The sequence below is a fragment of the Astatotilapia calliptera genome, chromosome 12, assembly GCF_900246225.1.
Source record: "Astatotilapia calliptera chromosome 12, fAstCal1.2, whole genome shotgun sequence".
In the NCBI taxonomy this organism is placed as follows: domain Eukaryota; kingdom Metazoa; phylum Chordata; class Actinopteri; order Cichliformes; family Cichlidae; genus Astatotilapia; species Astatotilapia calliptera.
In genome coordinates this window covers 5,440,848-5,456,150 of record NC_039313.1, presented here as the reverse complement: position 1 = coordinate 5,456,150, position 15,303 = coordinate 5,440,848, and the positions used below count along the sequence as shown (strand labels likewise).

The 15,303-nt window shown below is 44.0% G+C and overlaps 1 protein-coding gene across 5 annotated transcripts in view; it reads left to right on the top strand.

The window, feature by feature from the left end:
* Window positions 1-15,303, top strand: part of tet3 (tet methylcytosine dioxygenase 3) — a 46,958-nt gene that overhangs the window by 7,103 nt on the left and 24,552 nt on the right. For 2 of the 5 annotated variants that reach the window (XM_026187979.1, XM_026187980.1), the window contains one exon: window positions 7,052-7,111. The exons of 1 other annotated variant lie outside the window; for it this stretch is intronic. In XM_026187979.1, coding sequence (XP_026043764.1) covers window positions 7,052-7,111 — 60 coding nt within the window. Of the gene's footprint in view, window positions 1-5,963; window positions 6,272-7,051; window positions 7,112-13,704; window positions 14,552-15,303 lie in introns of those variants that run through there. 2 more of the 5 variants (XM_026187983.1, XM_026187982.1) reach the window with 2 other exon arrangements.

The window sequence follows — 15,303 nt, the reverse complement described above, 5'->3', positions numbered from 1 at the left end:
AAAACACAAATTTTTCAGTTGTGTTGAGGTTGGGGCTTTAGGAAGGGGTTCCACAAGCTTAATTTTAGCATGTTTTAATGTGTGTTTGGGATGATTGTCCCATGACGTTCAAGTATGTTCAACTTTCAACCATCCAGCTGTGCATTTGAGGCAAAGTATTTGGAGATAGTCCTCCTTCTTTATTATTCCAACCACTTTGTGCAGTACCACTGGCAGCAAAATAGCGGCTGAGCATGATGCTACCACCACCATACCTGACGTTGGTACGGTGTTCTTAGTTTTGAAAGCTTTACTTTTACTCCTCTAAACATTAGTGTTGTCATTATGATCTTTGCCTCATCTGACCCTAAAACCTTTCTCCAGAAGGCGTTTGGCGTTTGGCAAATTTGCAGGTGTCCACATGGGCAATGTGGACACCTGCAAATTTTAGTTAAGCCTTGAAGATGTAGATTTTGGAGCATTGCCTTCTTTCTTGGTCAGCTTCCTCTCAGTCCATGATGAATGTAAAACTCGCTTCACTATGAACAGTCTTGAGTTAATGGCAGGCTTGTGCCTTGATTAATGTTTCCTGGGTTGTTGATAAACATCCTTACTAGTTTCCTGTCAGAGTGACAGTTTGGGTCTTCTTTCAGACCTTGGCAAAGTGACAGGTTCACTGATCCATGTCTTTAGCCAGTAGTGTAGTTCAAAAAATACTTTTGTGCACCCACAAAATTCAAGATAGAGTAAATAAATAAAATCAATAAATTCTTGTCTTTCTTTAAATCATTAAAAATGTATGCTGGACATTTTCCACCCTGGAAAATGAACAGTTTAGAAATCATTAAAAGCCACAAAAATCTTGATGTTGTGGTGTAATCATTTGCATATTTCTTTCCTAGTCACTGCATTGTAAAACTGTGACTTTCCCTCTAAAGATCAGCGTGTCGGCATTAGCATTGCAACTCAAAGCTCAGCCTAACAGAGCTGCTAGAAGGACTAGACTCGTTAAAAAATGCATGTGTGTAAAACTGGAACCAGATCTTATTGATCGTGGGGGTATGCATTATTGAAAGTGTCAAATGTCAGCGAGTAAACAAAGTGTATATGTAGCATGAATTAGGAGGTACTACCAGTTTATTTTTACATTTTTCAGTACTTTTAGCTACTCCTTTATTTCTGCATGTTGGCACAGATTTTCTACCAGATGCCATTCCTGGCATAATCCTCCCATTATCCAGGATTGGGACCAGTACAAGGGTTACACTAGGTGGTGACCAGAGATGGGCAGTAACGCGTTCTGTAATCTGATTACTTTTTTCAAGTAACGAGTAAAGTAAGGGATTACTATTGCAAAAACGGTAATTAGATTACCGTTACTTTCCCGTAGTAACGCTGCGTTACTGCGTTACTAAAACCGTGATTTTTTTGTGAGAATGTCTCACGACTAGGGATGGGTACCGGTGTCCAAACGGTAGTAACCAGACCGAAAAGCAGCGCACATTTCGGTGCTTTATTTCGGTGCTTTTTTTTCCTGAGCTGTGATACACTTCTAACCAATCATTTTACGTTTCCGAGGATAGTAGGCGGGCCCAGGTACGTACGTTCTTTTAGAGCAGAGCTACAGATTAAAAATGCCCAAGGCAAAGCGGTCAAAAGTCTGGCTGTACTTCACAGCAAAATATGCAAACTCAGCAGCAACAAGTGCTTTAAGCTGATACTGTGATACTGTCAAAGGAGGTAACTCCTCAAATCCGATGAAACACCTGGCGACGCATAGCGTTTTTTTAAAAGCCGAGAAATGCACCGTATTTGATAGCTTGCTGCGAGACCTCACACCGAGCGCATCTATTGCGGGTGTGGTGCCTGTTATCGGACCTGGAGCAACATCCCCCAAAAACCCGAAGAATAGAGTCCTGGCCCCTAGCCCTGCCAGTGTAGCAGAAATGATGACGGATGATGATGGCAGCAGCAGCCGTTCTTCTCTGCGTGAGTAGCTTAATGTTGTTCGTGTGTAATTTATGTTGAGAAGGCTAACCACGTTATTACATTAATGCATATAAGGTGAACTAGCAAACATCATCATAGCTACATGCGGCTGTCTTCTTGTTTGATGGCAGATACTCCCTTCACCCTGGCCAAAAAGGCTCAAATGACCAAAGAAAAAGAGGGAAACAGCTGAACATGAGAGGTTTTTGGACCAATTTTGTGTTCTCCATTCTTTAAGCACCGGTTTGAGCACCGGCACCGTTTCAAAAGTACAGATTTGGCACCGGTATCGGATAAAACCTAAACGATACCCATCCCTACTCACGACAGTGACGTAAGCGAGTGCGCCGTTAGTGACAACAGCTGTGTGCAGATCAACAATGGATCATATATCGATTGTGGGAGAGAGTATGAGCGTGCAGCGTTTAAAGCGTGGAAGTACTGACCTTACTTTGAGTTTGATTCCATAAAAAGTGACAAAAACATTAGCGTCCATCGTGCGTGGGAAGAAAACTTCTTTTTACAGCGAAAAAAACCCCCCTAAACTTCCAAGCAAGCACTGAGTGCGCAACGACGTAATGGGAAATTCACAGAGAAACTCGCGGATTCTTCAACTGACCGCGGCACACCTGCACCAGGGTAAACCTCCGCCTACTGCAGTCCTGCTTTACAGGTGAAAATAGAGCAACAGGACCGCTAGTCTTTGATGTGATTTATTTTCTGCTGTGTTTTACTTGCATCTATTTGAAAGAGTGAGTGTAAACACAAAAAATATTTTATTTTATTTTATGTGCTGGAATGTGTAGAAAATAGGTTTAAATGTTAAACTAATTTATTCAAATCAGAGAATGGTGCATATAATTAAATTTTTGCTTGATGCATAAAGTTAAAAGATTCAAACTGATAAAACAAGTTAAAAAAAAGAGACTTTTCCATTTGATTACATTTTGTATGATGGATTATGTAGAAAAAGTAGAATTGGGCTGAAAGATCTATCACTTTATCACCTCTTCAGGTTGTAAATCGTGTTTTTAAAAAGTAACTAAGTAACTAAGTAATTAATTACTTTTGAAAATAAATAATCAGTAAAGTAATGGGATTACTTTTTGGGGGAAGTAATCAGTAATTAGTTACTGATTACTTCTTTCAAGTAACTTGACCAACACTGGTGGTGACCCCTTGACACTAAAGATACACTAGCTTGTGACCCTGTGTGTAAGGATAATGTGTTGACTGCTACATAGAAGAGCCACAGTTATATGGTTTATATTTCTTCATTTTTCGCCAAGATTCCATGTAGCCTTCAAAGCTATAAGGATATGCAGTGTTTTCCACAGATTCATTCAAAAATGATCTCTTCTGGAGGCTCAGAAGATGTGCAAAAGATGTGGCCATCCATTCATCATTCATTCGTCAGTATCCCTCCCCCGCAGTCCCTCTATCTCTGCCCTCTATCCTCTGTATGGATGCAGCAGCTGAGTTCCTGACTGGCTGCAAACCGCATCCTTCATTCTCTCCCGCGAAACTGCAGCTCACTGTTGCATGTGGATAATGTGCTTTAAAGGCTTTCTTTCCCTTTTAAACCCCTCGAGACAGGTGACTGTTATTGTTCATGTGAATGAAGTAGAGGATTAGGGTTCATAGAAGGATGTGGAGCATACAGAGCTGGGGTGGCTAGCCCAATCAATGCTATTAATTAGACTTTGTCTAATTGCAGGCCAGCTCTGCCCTCCACCTGCAACCTCGTGAAATTTAGACAACACACAACCAGAGGAGCTTTAATGAGCCTCTCTGTGGTCTGTCTGTGAAATAAGTGTGTTTGTGTGAGTTGGTCCAAGTCTGGGAAGACTCTAATTGCAGGTGGCAGCGAGAGGCAGGACCTGTGTGAATGAAGCAAAGTTAAATGAAGGCATGTATAGTTTGGGATTATGGCACTGTCTGGGGCTGTGATTATGCTCTGTCAGCGACTACCAGGTGTCTGCTGGAGGATGGTAAAAAAGACTAAAGGGGGGAGGAAGGTTTGGTGTTTGGAGAGATGTGGTGGATTATCTTCTTCCTCTTCATTGTTTAAGGAAACATCCATCCAATTCAGTCAAAGCTTGGCACCATATAGCAGAGGATGAACTTCTTTACAGCTCTGCTAATATTTCTACTTTTACTATAATCAATGCTTTTGCTTTGTTCTCTATAGGCGTTTTCTTTATTCCAACCCACAGAAACAGATTCCATCATCTACTATCTGTCTCACCACGCTTACTCGTATTCCTGCCTTTACTAATACACCTTGTGCTACCTACTGCTGGCTAAAGTGCGTCTCCTATGCTGGCCTACCTGTAACGAAGCAAATTAAAGCAGCCACTCGCGCTGTCCAGCTTGCGACCAACACCACTCTGCTCTGACATAAACACACACATTCATCCACACACGTGGCCCCCCATCTGACGTAAGCAGAGGGGATTTCCCGTGCCATACGAGTGCGCAAACACTACAAAATGCTGTGTCACCGTGTGGCTGCCTCGCCTCGCCTCGCCTCACCGCGCCGCGCCGCCCTTCAGCTCCCTCTCTGCCTTTTTCTCTCGACTCTCCCTCCATCTCTGCCCACCTCTCGCTGTCTGTCCATTTTCACCAGGCTGCCTGAACATTCGCTCGCTTTGTCGCGTCTTTGCAGAGTTTTCTAATCCATCAGCTGCCTTTTTTCTTTCCCCCTCACTTTCTCATATCATTGCCTATTTGCAGAAATACATCGCTGCCCTCTTCTTCTTTTTAATCGTTGCTTAACTTCCCGTTTCATATAAAGTTGATTGGTGAAAGTGCATTCTGGTTGCGGTATCCGATCGCTGATTTAGACCGAACAGTTCCCACACACGCACTCTCCGATCCTGTTGGTTTTCGGAGATGATGTTCAGGACTCGTGCTGATGTCGAGTTTAAAAAGATCCAATCCAGAGATGATCTTTCATACTCAGAATATAAACATTATGAGCGCAGGCCTTCGAAATATGCTCGGCGTGTCTTTTACACAGAGACCGTAAAAAGGAAACGCAAGTTCCTGGCAGCCCTTTAAGCTCATGTTTGCATGCGAACACAGTTGCAGGTGATGATTTGCGATGCTGTTACAGGAGCGCACAACAGCATCGCTTTTAACAACAGCACTTCTCTTGCTTTGAGTCAGCACACTGGGCTTTGCTGTGTAATTTTGCCCATCAGAGCGGGGGTGTCTGCTGTCTCCGAGAGTGTTTGTGTGTGTGAGAGTGTGTGTGGGTGCATGCATGCGTGCACTGTGCAGTCCAGTCCACTTATTGCAGGCAGCCCTGACACAGATGGTGCTCGGCAATACCACATACCAGAGGCATTGTTTAGGGAAGGCCAGTTTCAGGAGATAATTGACAGGCATAGAGAGGACCCATCCCCCCCACATCACACACACACACACACACACACACACACACACACACACACACACCTCCCGCCCACCTTCACTTTGTTTCTTTATGTCGGCCATTCTTATATGGTGCTGCACACACACAAACACACACATGAAAATGGAGACCCTTTCTTTTTTTTTTTGACCTGCTCTTATTTTTTCTCTCTCACTCCGATCTCTCCCCTCTCTCCCTCTCTCACCACCCTCACATGCTCTCCTTCGGTTTCACCCTAGCAGCAGCCCAGCCGGGCCTCTGATTGGTGGACGTGCTGCCTTTGTGTGCTATCTCTAGTGTGACGTCTCTCCGGCGAGCTGTGTATATATGTGTGTGTGTGCATTTATCACGAGTGTATATGTTTGTATAGAAATAGAGAGGGGGGAGGGGGTGGTCGAGGGGACATTCACAGAAAGAGAAGAGAGAGAGAGAAATATCAGCAGGAAGGAAAGAGCGATAGCGATCGTTTAGAAAAAAAATCCCTCTTGTATGTGTGTGTATGTGTGTATGCATATGAACGTGTGTGTGTGCGGTAGACCTATTGGCATACGAGCAGGAGCGAGAGAGAGAGGGAGGGAGGGAGGACGGGGGTAGAGCAAGAGAATAAGTGAGAGAGAACGTGCGTACGAGGGCTCATGTAAAGCCAGAATAAAAACACAAGATGGCTTCCTGAATGGGCTGCTGCAACACAGACGGGAGAGAGAGAGACCGAGAGACCGAGAAAGAGGAGTGGAGCGATAGAGAACGAGAGAAAGAGAGAGAGAAGAAAGAGAGCGAGAGAGAGAGATAGGGCTGAAGGAGAGAGAGAGGGAGCCGGAGTCTTCTGATGGGGATTCGGCCAGCGGACGGAGGAGTACAAACCGAGGCAGCTCAGAGGCTTGGAGGGTAAATATTCATCACTCCAGACTATTTTAGGATTGATAGGTGGGTGGGTGGGGGCGTGGAGTGGTGTGGTGGGGGTGGTGGGGATTTGGGGTGGGGGGGGGGGGGGGGGGGGGGGGTATCGGAGGTTGGCGGGACTCAACTCGAGACACAACACACAATTTAACATTGGGGTCGCGTAGACAAGAAGGCTTTTTCTTTGAGGGGGGGGGGGGGGGGTTGCTATTGTTTTCCAATAATAATAAAGATCAGCCCTGCTTTGATCTACCATTTCCATCTATTCCATGCCTCTCTCACTTAACCCGTCCACTTTGGATTCTTTCCCCCTAAGATTAAAGGGGGGGGGGGGGGGGGTATGCTGACATCAGATGATCAGACATATATATATTAGAAAGGTTGCACCAAGTCGGGATACAGACATTACATAATTCTATAACTGAAATCGAATCTATTTTGCGTCTCTCATTCGCTGTCCCGGCAGCAGAGGGAAGTGCCGGCTCACTGTTTGAGCAGAAATCAAAGAAAACAGATTTGCGCTTTTTGATGGTCGCTGAGGTTGACATAAATGGGATGAAGAGACTGCGGATGGCAGAGCCCGTGTGCCGTTGTGCAAAGCTGTAAAGGTGGCACATTAATGCTCAATGATGAGTCTTTTTGAACAGGCCCTTGTCGCATTATTCTATTGATTCTTATTCTTCCCCTCCCTCCCTCCCTCCCTCTCTCTCTCTCTCTCTCTCTCTCTCTCTGCCCCCCCAATCCCTGTTCTGTTGAATGACTGTAAAGGTGGAATATTTGGACGACAACGGTCAAGGCTGCTTGGGAAGCCCAGAACTGGCAGCTGAGGTAAGAGATGACACTTGATGGGTGGGTTTGAAATAGTGTTTGTGCCCATGTCTGTCGTCTGCGTCTATGCATAATCTCTGCCCGTTTGCTGCTGTTGGATGAGGTGTTAATGTCATGGTTAGTCAGCCCAGTGATCACTTCCTCTTCTCAGTCGGTCTGTATCTGTTTGCCTGTTCTTTAAAAAACAACAACAACAAAAAACTTGATTACGCATGTGTGTAAGAATAGCTTTAACCAGTGTAACTGTTACACAGCTGTGACTGTCCTCGCTCTGTCGCTGGTATGTCATACGCTCCTCTCCCCGGTGGATGCCGCGTTATCCCTCGTATCATCTCTAAGTGGAATATAGTTGTGCCAGATCCCTGGTCTCGTCTTCACACCCGGTCTTTGCCGCCTGGGAACTGACTCTGTTTAATACAGTTGCTCCGAGTTTATGTCTGAGGCGCGCCAAGTTAAAGCGCCCTTACTGATGAAGTGGCGGCATCCTCAGTTTAAAGCGTCCCACGCTGCCTGCTGATTGGTGCCAGAGCAAGGCATGTGTAGATACAAGAGGCCCTGGAAAGGAGGAGGGGAGGAGGAGGAGGAGGAGGAACTCTGCACGTTGGCTCATGAGCTGGGGAGGCCGTCCTGCTTCTCCTAGGTTCTGGAGTCAAATGAGGTAAAGGGAGTAAAAGTTAGTGGGTCACGCATGCGTATACGTAGTTGATTGTCGGGCGTAGTAACCTGTGGCGTGTCGCTGCTGAGTGCTGCTGTTGCCTCAGCTCGCCGGTCCGGGGCACACTCGTCTGTTTATGTGGAAAGGCATGTGGACGGGCGGCGTGCGAAGTTTCATAAAGGAATTTACTGAACATCAAACAATTGTCTGAGTTCTAAGAATCTTGTGAAGTCCTCTCCCAAAAGGGGAAAAAGACAGCTTTGATCTGACTTCTGTCACGTGCGCCGAGAGCGACCTGAAATCCTAGATGAGCGAAATAGATTCACCTCCACATCTGCAGTGATATATGTCAGTGAGTTTCAAATGTCATAAATAGGGTTAGCATGGTTCTATGGTCTACTTTATCTTACCTCTAAGCTGCTTTAATCCTAATCCATATGTGGGCAAGCTCTTTATCTGCAAGGTATATACGACCATCTGGTTTAAAGGGGGAATATAATCTTTTTTGTGTTTAACAAGTTTCTCTGCCTTTATAGTTGTCCTGAGCTCCTGTTTGCAGAGGGTCATGGTTGCCGTGCGGATCCTGGGTGGAGTGTTTATCTCGACCAAGATCTGTTTCCTTGTCAAACATTTCCCTGGTCGCACACAGGCAAACACAGTCTACACCCAACAGACCGAGGGCACCATTTTAGAAAACTAAAATAAGCAGTTACAGAGTATCATTAGGCATGTACAGCCCCAAGAACAGTAAACAAAATGGTTTAAAGTGAGTTTGAAAGCAAGTTTGTTTTTCTGCTGTTCAGGAAGCAAAGCTGAATTGAGAGGTGTACCACAGTGGGTTACAGACAGACAGACTGCGCTCGTGTGATTTCTTTCTTTTCTTTTTCTTTTTTTTTTTCCACGCCTATGCACAGGATTTCCTCTTTATGCACGAGGTGAACTTCGCACAGGTGGGAAACGAGTCAGAGACAGAGTAGAAACCCTGACGCTGCTGTGTACGTGATGGCACATGGAATGTTTATTAATCACTCGTTGAGCTTTGGAATCCCCGGCCTCATCGGCAAAGGGTTAATACTGACCTAGTTTCCGTGGCAACACTGAATGTCTGATGACATCATTGCTTTAATTTTAGCTGGCGTTCGGCGTCCAAGGTTGGTCACGTGACCAGCTAGCCGGCACCACATGTGCGTATTGTGTGTGTGTTTGTGTAGTAAGTGGTTTGGTGTATAGTACAAACTCAGGAAGTGGAGGGTTTGACATCACCTCTTCCATTCAGTGTTAGCTTTCGATGTATTTACTGTTCTGTGAGGTTTCCACTCAGTCAGTAAAGAAGTGCAGCTAATGGTTTATTCAAATTTGTGTAAACTGTGACTGTGAAGAATTCCCATAGTTGGTAGACTGGCCTACTTTGAACAGATCTTTCTTGTTGATGCTTTATTTTGGGCATTTGTTATGTTATGTAACAATATTAGTTTTTTTTTCCAAGAAATGAAAGATGCATCTTTACTTCCTGAAAATACAAACTGTATTATGGGAAGTAAAGACTATTTAAACAAAACTACCAAATGGGTTAATAATAACATAGCTTCTGCAATCAAATGCACGTTATTGTAAAACAAGCCACTCCTTCTTTCTTTGTGTTTTGCCAGACTTTGTAGTATTTTTTTTTTTTAAGCGGTCTTTAAAAATGCAATAGTTCTCCAGAATTTCGGAAAGGGTTTGTTTGGACAGAGGCTGCTTTTTCACTTATTTTTTCAGCATAGAAAAGGTTGAACCAGTATTATATCTAGTTAGAAAGAGCAAATTTTAAATTGTTTGTAGGCGGTTTGTTACAAGCAGCCTGTCACAATATGACCCAATTTGTTCACATTTTGTGAGTTGAATCTATAAAAAATGTCGAGGATAGCACAGTTTGACAGGGAAAAAATAGTATTTTTGTACCAATAGCAGATTCCCAAGAGCCATCAGCCAAAGGCAAGGAAAAAAATCCAGCAAAGACCTGATACAAGACCTGAGAGATGCATCTAGTCCTGAAATATCTTGTAAAATAATAAATCCAACTTTTTCACACCGTCAATATGGATACAGGAGGTCAGGAGAAAGGTACAGCAGTGAGCGTCTACTATATCTGTAAAACACGTTAGAGGCTCTGTCATGGTTTGAGGCTGCATTTCAGTCAGCAGTGTTAGGGATCTTGTCAAAATTGATCATAATATGAACACAGAAAAGTCCGTTTTATTTTTAATCCACCATGCAATACTCTCTGCAGACAATTACAATGATCCCAAACACACTGCCAATGCAGTAAAAGCATACCTGGATAGAAAGACACATAATGGAAGTAGAACACAAAAAGTAGAAACATCCATAAAAGTGATGTGAATGTCATTCAAGAAACCTGGAGAACTATTCCTGAAGACTACTTAAAGAAATGATAAGAAAGCTAGAAGCAAGAAAGAATAAAGATGGCCATACCAAATATTGACTGTTAAGCTTTTAACAACCTCAGTTTTAGGGAACTTTTGAGATGGATACCTCATGAGTAAAACCTCTTTCTGAATGTTCTGAATTAGACAGCGAGCTTGAAGCAAGTTTTTATCAAAACAAGCTGGACACATAGCACTGTGCAGCACATAGACTGTCTACAAAAAGACAGATAAATAATTACCCAGTGTACCCACATAATCACTTGACACACCTCTGGTCTTACACTGAGGACAGCCTGCTTCAGAAGTCACTTTAGATTAGGGCTGGACCATATCATACCGTTCACGGTAATACGGTATAATGTTGGGCAACGATAAGAAAATGAAATATCGTGATAGAATATGGGTAAAACGTGCATGTGCAGTGCCTTTGTTTTCATACGTACATGGTGGAAAAAGCATGACGGCGACGGAGAACGAGAAGGGAGAAAGCGGACCGTTGAATGAAACAGATGAACCAGAATTGGTTTGTAAAAATGCTGCAACTTCAGTGGTGTGCAACTGGTTTAGCTTTCGTCCGTCAGATACACAACAAAACACTATTTTCGGTAGCGCATGCTAGCGGGCCGTCGTTATTACCGTGTTGTTTGGAAAATACGGCACACTTAAAATCAATCCTTTGATTTTTCTGAAAATCGACAGTGCCCCTTATAATCCCGTGTGCCTTATGTACAAATTCTGGTTGTGTTTACTGACCTCGAAACTATTTTATGTACACGGCGCTCGAAAATCTGTCAAATGTTTTAGTGCGACTTTGCTAAGCTACGAAGCCGCACCGCTTGATGGATTGTCGGATCATTACGGCTATCGTAGGCAGGAGCCTCGCGGAGTGATACATACTGTGCTTCAACATAATATTACCGTATTGTGTGTGTATAACCTCTTTTTAAGTTTTATGGATATTATACATGGTTATGCTGAATATATGTCGGCCAGTTTCCACTGGAAATGCCTTTTGGTTAAACTGTCAGCAAGAAATTTGCACTGTTACATTTTATATAATTCTAATGCACATAAAAAACAGCTGCTTGTTTAAGTGAAAATCATTGATGGGGTTTTTTTTTGTTTTGTTTTTTTTTTGCACTAATAAAGTTGTGGAGTTTTAAAGTGTTTTGTCTAGTGTCAATTATATCGTCAGTTATATCGTTATCGCAAATTTTCAAATGTATATCGTGATAAATATTTTTGGTCATATCGCCCTGCTCTACTTTAGATGCACTGGTTGAAAAGTAAATGTTCGCCGAGATTGTAAAAGAAAAAGCACTCCCAGGATTTCAAAACATCACATCTCATAGGTCCTTGTGGAATTTGATGTGACATTTTAATTTATACAGTCACCAATAATTGCCTCACTTGTATGCAGTCATTAAGGACTTGCAAAACCCTGAACTATTGTCATGTTTCATTTCTAATTAATGACAATTAGCAGACATTTCTTTCGGCACTGCCTCGCTGGGCTGCTTTGGGTTTCTGTTACTAGTGACCAAACCTGGCGGGGGCCTGGTTTGGTATCCTGCGAGCGCGATGAGTTGCGGTCGGTGGCATCGTTGGTGGTGTCTGATGTTAGAGCGAGGTCGTCAGCCGCACCGTGCCGCAGTTAATAAAAAATGAATGGAGGGAGAAGGGGAGGAGTCATCAGCTGTTGCTTGAGCTCGAACTCTCGCCTCTCTGGCGGCTGCTCTGCTGCTCCCACTGGGCATCCAGTTTAAACAATCCTGAATCCCACTGCTGCCAGACGCTGCCAGGTTTTATGTAATACAGCCCAACAGCTGTGGGAGTTTTCATGCCATAGTATCAAAACACACACACGAAAAAGGACCATATTAAAGAACAAAGTCTATAACTGGAAGCATACAAGAAAAGCACCGCATCTTATCAGTTTCCAGTAGTTATCTGTTATGAGCCCAGCTTTCACTGGAATGATTAAAAATGCACGCTGAACCTTCACATGTGTGTTGATGTAGACCATCAGCAAACACAGTGAAGGCTTTCTTGTTTTGCCACGGTCGAGCACTGGCCCTTTAAGTCTGGCTACGCCTGACTTGAACATATGGGAAGCTAATCTTAGCCCGAGTCCTGAGAGAGAGACAAGGCTGGCAACCAGCCACCGTGCAGGGGCTGAGGCAGGTTTCTGTTGCTTTATGTCTTTCTCGCTCTCGAGTCTTAAAAATTAATATTGCAACCCAAAAGTCATTACCAAGCCTCTCAGTCAGTGTTTCACCTGTCAGAACACACTCTGCCCATCTTTACTGCTGCGTTCTGTTAATGATTACATCACTGTCCAAACAAATCTGACCACTCAGCTCTTTTTCAGCACTTGGCATACAAAAGGCGAGCAGGTAGCGGCACGCAGTGTTCTTTCACAGGTTCAAACCGTTCTGAACTCACTTGTTTTTCATTCATTTCCCTTCACCCTGTTTGTCTCAGGTCCAAAAACTTTCTGATAACACATTCTGTTCTGCTCATTGATCCTGCTGTTGTTCAAATCCTGAAGCACAAAGAGCTGTCTCTTAAAAACAGCCCCCCCTTCCCCTTCCTCTTCTTTTTGTGGCTCCACCCTGCTTAACAGCCTCTTACCCGGCACCACCTTTCCCATTTTTTTCCTCCTCTCCTCCTTCGCAAGCCACTCCTCCATTTCTCTTTGTGAGGAATAGCGAGGGGTGGGGTTTGACGGGGGATAGGCGGGTAGGCCTTCCCCCAGCTGGGCAATCCGTGCTGACTTGCACGTGCCAAATGTCAGGAGGTATGACTCAGACTTGATATACACTACGCTGTGGTGCAATCTACACCTAAACATACCCTGAACTTAACACCGTCCTGGCTGAGTGGGGGTTTGGCACGAGTGTGTTTGGACACCAAGCTGAAACAAAGAGAGAAAAACGGCCAAACAGACAGGTGCACAGATGAAATTAGGTGATGCCTGAAAATGAACAATAGGTAAAGAGTCTTGTTGCTCAAGTTACAGTTACAGATGCAGTTACACTTACTCAAACAGGCAGTTTTCTCATTACTGTTTTTATGTGTTTTTCAGAAAACCAGTTATGACTAAAAAAAAACCTAAACCCACACGCTCACGCACACACATGCACACACACGCACACACGCATTTTGTAGATTGTATTGTAAAAAATGACTAAACTATACGGAAAATAGTGTAGTGTTCTGAATCATAAGAGAAGCATTAGAATATACATACAGGACTTATTATGCAAATAAAAGTTCACATAAATTCTCCATATGTTGCTGTATCTGTTCTCTGTCTCTAGATAGAAAGGATACAGAACACATTTAAAAGTCTCCCCTCCAAAATATGTTATGATTACGACCTTGGTGCTAAATATAATGTGCCCTATGGTCTCTGGCCCCTCCCCACCAATAAACCCAGTGACCCTCAGTGGACTGTGTGCATACTAGTGTGTACTGTGTGTGTGTGTGTGTGTGTGTGTGTGTGTGTGTGTGTGTGTGTGTGTGTGTGTGTGTGTGTGGAGAGAGTGGAGAGAGCTCATTAAAGCATGCCTCTGCATTTGTTGACAGTTGGTGTGCATGCACTGGAGCGTCTGCGTGCATGTGAGCAGTTTGGAGGGGGGGCAGGAAGTGAAAGATAAAGAGATGTGGAGCAAAAAAAAAAGAGAAAGGGAAGGAGGGGGGTGCACACAGTGTGTCAGATCCGATGACCTTGATGCCATTAGAATGCGGGACAATGTGTGCTGGGGATGGGGGCGCACAGAGGTGGATAGAGGAAATGGAATCAGCTGACAGGAAGTGATGTTAGGAGAGGCAAAGGACCCTTGTGTCATGCTCCTGTGAGTTTGGTCACTGCTGGAAACAAATGTTTTTTTAAAGCACGTCTAACAGTGAAATCGCAAGAATTCAACTCCCGGACTGCCTGAAAAGCAAACATTTTGTTCTCTGTCGGTATGCTTCATTCACGTACACCTCCCACTAGCGAGGTGCTGGCAAAAAAAAAAAGCAAATTGAAAAGCTTGTTTCACTGTTTGAGGGTTCTGTGTCAGGACTTCGTTGAAAAGAAGAGGATGACTCAAGCTTTACTCATAAGCGAGCACACACACTGCTGCGGATGGACTTTTGTTGTCAGTCATCCCTCCTACAACCTAGACCTTTCCTCCGTGCTGCTGAGAAAAAGAGCGAGAGCCTGAGAATTGAGAGGGGGAGAGAGATGAGGGCGTGCAGTAACTCATCTTGGATGATAAATGTGACTACACCGTGAAATGAAGTGATCGATGAGGAGTCTTTGTTACCTCTCCTGTGTGTCTCTCAATGCCGAATTACAGGTTTACCGTAAGTGCGATTTCATTTTCACTTAAATGTCAAGCTGCGTGGATTGTTGTTGTCATTTCAAATATCAGGTAACCTCGATGACTCAAAAGTTTGCTAAAGGCACGACTGCCCTGCACTTCTAACGTTCTCTTTCACCGCGCTACAGTTGTGCTCACGAGGTGACTTCACACCAGCTCTGTTGAACAAACCTGAATGGCAGCATTGGAATCCACGAAACGCACGCCAGCATCTTAAAGCGACAACGTGCTTTTCTGCCATTGCTGCTTCGCTTCGGTAGATTTCTATTCCTTTTGTCAGAGATGGCCAGTCCGATGGTGGTGAAGAAATTTTGAGCAATGTCTTATGTGAAATGACACCGATGTAAGCTGATATGAGTCATCAAAGAAGACATGTGCTTGAATCAAGAGCACTCTTACTGTAAATTACTCGTGCCTTCTGACATGGAGCAAACTGTGTCAGCTTACATGCTGTATTTACAGTGTGGGCACATCATGTGTCGGAAACAGCTGAATCCCTTCCCTCATGTTGGTGTTTTGGTCAAACAGCGTTTCTTTGTTTTACTCAGCTGTGGACAGTGACAGAGTCAGGCAGAGTTCATGTTTATTAAGTTCTCTTTCATCCTCTTTGCCTCGCTCTCCAAATTTTGGATATAAACTATGGAAGTGCTAACTTCACATAAGATGGGACTGTTTAAGGAGCCTGTTGTGTTCAGGAGATGTCTAAAATGAGGAAGTGTGCGTACAGAACAGATT